The 6000-nt window shown below is 42.2% G+C and overlaps 1 protein-coding gene across 1 annotated transcript; it reads right to left on the bottom strand.

Moving 5' to 3' along the window:
- Positions 1 to 1071: 1071 nt before the first annotated feature.
- Positions 1072 to 3003, bottom strand: LOC149441684 (general transcription factor II-I repeat domain-containing protein 2A-like). The gene has a single exon (XM_089657060.1). The coding sequence runs from the start codon at positions 3001 to 3003 to the stop codon at positions 1072 to 1074; it is 1932 nt and encodes a 643-aa protein (XP_089513186.1).
- Between the last annotated feature and the right edge of the window lie 2997 nt (positions 3004 to 6000).

Below are 6000 nucleotides of genomic sequence, written 5' to 3'. Positions count from 1 at the left end.
GATAGCGCCTCCTCTGGAGGTTCATGTTCTCAGGTGTCCTGTGCAGTGTGGTGATAGCGCCTCCTCTGGAGGTTCATGTTCTAAGGTGTCCTGTGCAGTGTGGTGATAGGGCCTCCTATGGAGTTTCATGTTCTAAGGTGTCCTGTGTAGTGTGGTGATAGGGCCTCCTCTGAAGGTTCATGTTCTAAGGTGTCCTGTGCAGTGTGGTGATAGGGCCTCCTAAGAAGTTTCATGTTCTAAGGTGTCCTGTGCAGTGTGGTGATAGGGCCTCCTATGGAGTTTCATGTTCTAAGGTGTCCTGTGTAGTGTGGTGATAGGGCCTCCTATGGAGTTTCATGTTCTAAGGTGTCCTGTGTAGTGTGGTGATAGCGCCTCCTCTGGAGGTTCATGTTCTAAGATGACCTGTGTAGTGTGGTGATAGCGCCTCCTCTGAAGGTTCATGTTCTAAGGTGTCCTGTGTAGTGTGGTGATAGCGCCTCCTCTGGAGGTTCATGTTCTAAGGTGTCCTGTGTAGTGTGGTGATAGCGCCTCCTCTGGAGGTTCATGTTCTAAGGTGTCCTGTGTAGTGTGGTGATAGCGCCTCCTCTGGAGGTTCATGTTCTAAGGTGTCCTGTGTAGTGTGGTGATAGCGCCTCCTCTGGAGGTTCATGTTCTAAGGTGACCTGTGCAGTGTGGTGATAGCGCCTCCTCTGGAGGTTCATGTTCTCAGGTGTCCTGTGCAGTGTGGTGATAGCGCCTCCTCTGGAGGTTCATGTTCTAAGGCAGTGGTGGGCAACCTTTTTTTTCAACTGAGCCAAATCTCGCCAAAACCACGATTGAAATTTATTTTGAGAGCCACATTTTTAAAACTGAAAATACATAGGATGGTACACTGTTTTTAGTTTCAATAACTTTTTATTGAGAATATTCTGCATGCAAGTATCCACATAGGTCGGGAGGATACAAATAACACAACTAATAAAACAAAAACTTTAGAACGATATTATTTATCGATAACGTTAAATTCCGTAAAATTTGCCTTACAATGTAGAGAAAATGACATCCTGACAATGACTGACAAAGTCACAACCACTAATGTGAACATTGGCCTTGCATTTCCTTGGATAGTTTGAGTAAGTCAGGTTTGTATGTTGTTGTTTTTAATTTTAGGCACGATTCCAGGTTCTCATCGATGCGACGATTTCTCGATTTACTCTTGATAAGGTTCATGCTTGAAAATGATTGTTCGCATAAATATGTAGACCCGAACAAGGAAAGAACAGCAAACGCTAGCTTTTTTAGTTGATTATATGAGTCAGGAATATTATTCCAGGTGTTAAAAATCAACATATCTTCCTTCTCCAGGTCTTTCAAAGCAGACCACTTGTTCTGTGAACTAAGTTCACATTTGTTTTTCTCCAATCTTTCTAAATCAGCACAAAGATGTTCAAATTTCGAGCTCCACAGTTCTTTGTTTTTTAAATCCAGCAATTGCATTTCAAAGTTGCCAATGTCGATATTAAAGGGAGAAAAATGTAATTCCGTTACAGTGGCATCCAGAGGTTTTTTAACAAAGGCCAACGTCGCTTTGCTGTTTCTGAATTCCTGAAACCTCGTGAGAAAAGCTTCCCTCATATTTAAAAGTGCTGTTTTAAAATAGGTAATGTCAATATCAGAATTATTTTCTTGGCAATGTTTCAACAGGCTTGGAAAGTGAATCAAAGTTTCTCTGTCAAAATCTTGAGCAAAAACAGATAATTTGTTTTCAAACGAAATAACTTCTTCTAACATCGAAAAAATTGTGTTTCCTTTCCCCTGTAGTTTATGATTAAGCTGATTTAGATGGGAAGTAACATCCACCATGAAATATAGTTTTTGGGTCCACTGATCGTTTGTTAATTCTGGATAGTGAACACCCTTCTCGAGGAAAAATGCTTTGATTTCTGATAATAAGGAAGCAAAACATTTCAAAACGTTTCCTCTTGATAACCAACGTACCTTGTTATGCAGCAGAAGATCTGCATATTCACTCTCAATTTCAACTAAAAATTCTTTAAATTGGCGATGATGAAGAGCTTTAGCTACAATGGAGTTGATCATCTTAGTCACCAATTCCATAACTTTGCACATTTCTTCTGGAAATGTCTGCACACAAAATGCTTCTTGATTTATGATGCAATGGTATGTAAGTATCTCGTGACTCATTTTTTCTTTCATGATAGCAACAAATCCATTTCTTACGCCGGTCATACTTTTTGCCCCGTCTGTTGCAATTGAGACGATTTTATCAAGTGGAATATGATATTTTTCAATGCAACCAATTACAGCATTTGCTATATCCTCTCCACGTGTTTGACCTTTGAGTGGCAATAATCCTAAAAGTTCTTCTTTAGGACCTGTAGCTGACATAAATCTTACAAAAAGTGAAACTTGAGCTGTATCATTTAAGTCACAAGACTCGTCAACTGCTATTGATAAAGCTGAAACCACTTTAAGATCAACTTGTTGGTTGGTTATATTGGAAGACATTTTGGCTGTTCTATCCTTCACTGTTTTAGCAGACAATGGCAACTCTTTAATTTTTTTTAGAATTTCATCTTTGTTCTCCATATCCCTGAATAACTCTTCTGATGCACTTATAAAACAACGTTTTATGTATTCGCCATCTGTATATGGTTTGCCTCTCTTAGCAATCTCTTGACTAACCGCAAAACTTGCAAAATTAACATAGTTGGAAGACTGCACCCGCTGATTAAACGCAGAACTTGATTTTTCTTGACTCTTCAGAAGTTCCTCAACTGCTTTCTTCCTTGCATCACCAACAGGATATTTATTACTAAAGGACAAGTGTTTTGTTGTAAAGTGTCTCTCCAAATTAGATTTTTTGTTATGCGCCAATTTTTCTTTACAAATAAGACAGGTCGGAAAGCCATTTACGTTCTGAAACGCGAAAGTCTCGGTCCATTCCACTTTAAATTCACGGTTTTCGTCTTCCATTTTTCGTTGTTTTTTCTTTGTAGCCATGTCAAACAGGGCACCTATAAAAATGTTTCATTTCAAAATAAAGCCACCAACACCAAACCGGCATCCTTAATCACATAAAAGAAGTAATATTGGATGACACACTGTTATTTATCTGTGGATGACGCACTGGTATTTATCTGTGGATGACGCACTGTTATGGGGATCTGTGGATGACGCACTGCTATTTATCTGTGGATGATGCACTGGTATTTATCTGTGGAAGACGCACTGTTATTTATCTGTGGATGATACACTGTTATGGGGGATCTGTGGATGATGCACTGTTATGGGGGATCTGTGGATGACGCACTGTTATTTATCTGTGGAAGACGCACTGTTATGGGGGATCTGTGGATGAAGCACTGTTATGGGGGATCTGTGGATGACGCACTGGTATTTATCTGTGGATGACGCATATATGGCATCTTATGTGTGTGTAAATAGTATTATAAAATGAGTGGGGCTCATCATGGATATTTTAAGCAGGGTTCTCCACCTTGATGGATACACCCAAACAGTAGGCAAGAAGTAAAAGTAATAAAACAGGCATGCACACATTGCACTGGCTCTGCAGTCAAGTTGAATAAAAGTAAAAAATGACAACATAAAATGAAATAAAAATCAAGATACAACTAAAAAAGTACATATAAAAGTATGTGAAAACACACTCAAATAGTCCTCACTGGTACTGTTATATATTGACCTCAGAACCTGGCCACAAACTTATTTTGTTGGCTCCTAGATTACGATATTCCGCAATTTTATGTCCACACCCCCCTTTTCACATCAACCCTTTTTATGTCAATCCCACAATGTCACATTTCTCCCCTCATGTCACATTTCTGCACCTCCATGTCACACTTCTCCCTTCGTGTCACATTTCTGCCCCTCCATGTCACACTTCTCCCTTCGTGTCACATTTCTGCCCCTCCATGTCACACTTCTCCCCTCGTGTCACATTTCACCCCCTCGCGTCACATTTCTGCCCCTCGTGTCACATTTCTGCCCCTCGTGTCACATTTCTGCCCCTCCATGTCACATTTCTCCCCTCGTGTCACATTTCTGCCCCTCCATGTCACACTTCTCCCCTTGTGTCACATTTCACCCCCTCGCGTCACATTTCTGCCCCTCGTGTCACATTTCTGCCCCTCGTGTCACATTTCTCCCCCCTCATGTCACATTCCCCCCCCCCTCATGATGGCCATCACGCCTTTCTTTTTACCCTGCCCTGTTCACATCTCTCATTTCCATAGTTAGGAACACTTAATTCATAATCACCCCCCCCTCCCATGATGGGCATCAGTCACCCCTTTCTTTTTGCCCTGTTCAGAGTTCACATCTCTCATATGAGTACATAATTCATAATCATCCCCCCTCCATGATGGCCATCAGTCACCCCTTTCATTTGTCTCTCCCTGGCCCTGCCCACATCTCTCATTTCCAAGTTCCAGAGGCATATAGTTCATATTCATCCCCTCCCCCCCTCCATTCCCCCCCAACCCTTCCTTCTTCTGTCACAGAAATTGAGTCCCCAGAGGCAGGCAGGCCAGGCCATTGCTACACCTACTGGATGACACGCTGCCGATTTGGAAGGCACAGTCTTCTTCTGAGGGCGGCAGACAGAGAGAGGATGCTGCCTCGCCGCCGCCGCGCTACACAGAAAGTCACGCCCCCCCATACCACATGACCCGACTGGAGCTGTGTAGAGCCGGCCGCCGGGGCTGCACACAGGGCGCGCACTGACAAAGGCTAGCTGCAGAGTCCTGACTTTTGGGGCGGCCGCCCGAAAGGAGGGAGGGGAGCGGGCGCCCGGCACACAGAAGAGCCGCATTAAAGTGTGTAAAGAGCCGCATGTGGCTCGCGAGCCGCGGCTTGCCGACCACTGTTCTAAGGTGTCCTGTGTAGTGTGGTGATAGCGCCTCCTCTGGAGGTTCATGTACTGAGGGATCGTCCACCTTTATGCTTTTCCTTCCAAAAACACTGTTTTATCTCCCCAAAATGTATTCTTTTTTTGTTGATGATTTTGTACAAATCTGCTAGGCCTTCCCTAAGTTTCCTCTCCAAATCAGAATACAATGAATGTGTTGTGAATGCAGATAACAATCTCTCTGCATCTCCAATATCCTTCTCCAATGATAACATCTGTTTATTATATTCCGGGGCCAATATGGACATCATTTGCTGTGAGCATGATTGTAGGCTTTCCTCCCGTTCCCTCTTGAATTCCTTACTTATTTTTTCAATGTTGGGAAAGATCTGGATCCTCCACCCAAGTGGGTTGATCTTTTCTCGGGCATACTTATCGAATGTTTCATTATGCCAAAAAAAGTGCAGATTTCTTTTCCAAGATCTTTCCCAACCTCAAAAACAGCGAAAAAATTGCTGTTTCAGTTTGTTCCTTCTGGGAAAAGTCCGCCTGATAAGAAGACATCAAATGTAGCCATTCTTGACCCCGGAACTCACTGATATTGATGGATCCACAATCCCATTCCAACAAATGTAACACTTCAATGGCAGAGGATGTGCCCTGTACAGAGGGAAACATGTAAATAATATTCTTTGTAATGTGTAAACGATGATCGCGTTCCTTCATTGTTATATTTAATAAAAGCTCTTTTCTTATTATCTATCGCTTTTGTAACTTTGGCTGTAAGCCACATAGGTTGGATTTGTAGCCTTTTATACTTGTTGCCCATGGAAATATATTTTGCAGTGTGGTCACATACAGTCTTTTTGAAGAACTCCCATTTCTGTGTTGTGTTCATCGATGCCAATATTCCCTCCCAGTCTAAGTCTTGGAGAGCAGATCTCAGCCTTTAAAAATTAGCTCTCTTAAAGTTCAGCATTTTTTTTTCCCGTATGTGCTCGCTGTTTACAGCTAACAATAAATGAAATCATGTTATGGTCACTGCTACCCAGATGTTCTTTTCTATGGACATTCGTAATAATCTCTGCATGTTTGGAGATGACCAGGTCCAGCAGAGCATCATTCCTAGT

The sequence above is a fragment of the Staurois parvus genome, unplaced genomic scaffold (genome assembly GCF_062004578.1).
Source record: "Staurois parvus isolate SC_StPar_1 unplaced genomic scaffold, SC_StPar_1.0 ptg000960l, whole genome shotgun sequence".
NCBI lineage: Eukaryota > Metazoa > Chordata > Amphibia > Anura > Ranidae > Staurois > Staurois parvus.
Note: the sequence above shows the minus strand (reverse complement) of the source record. Positions and strands in the feature narration are given on the sequence as shown.

Coding starts and splice junctions, on each gene's coding strand:
- LOC149441684 (XM_089657060.1), bottom strand. CDS start 3,003: ATGGCTACAAAGAAAAAACAACGAAAAATGGAAGACGAAAACCGTGAA.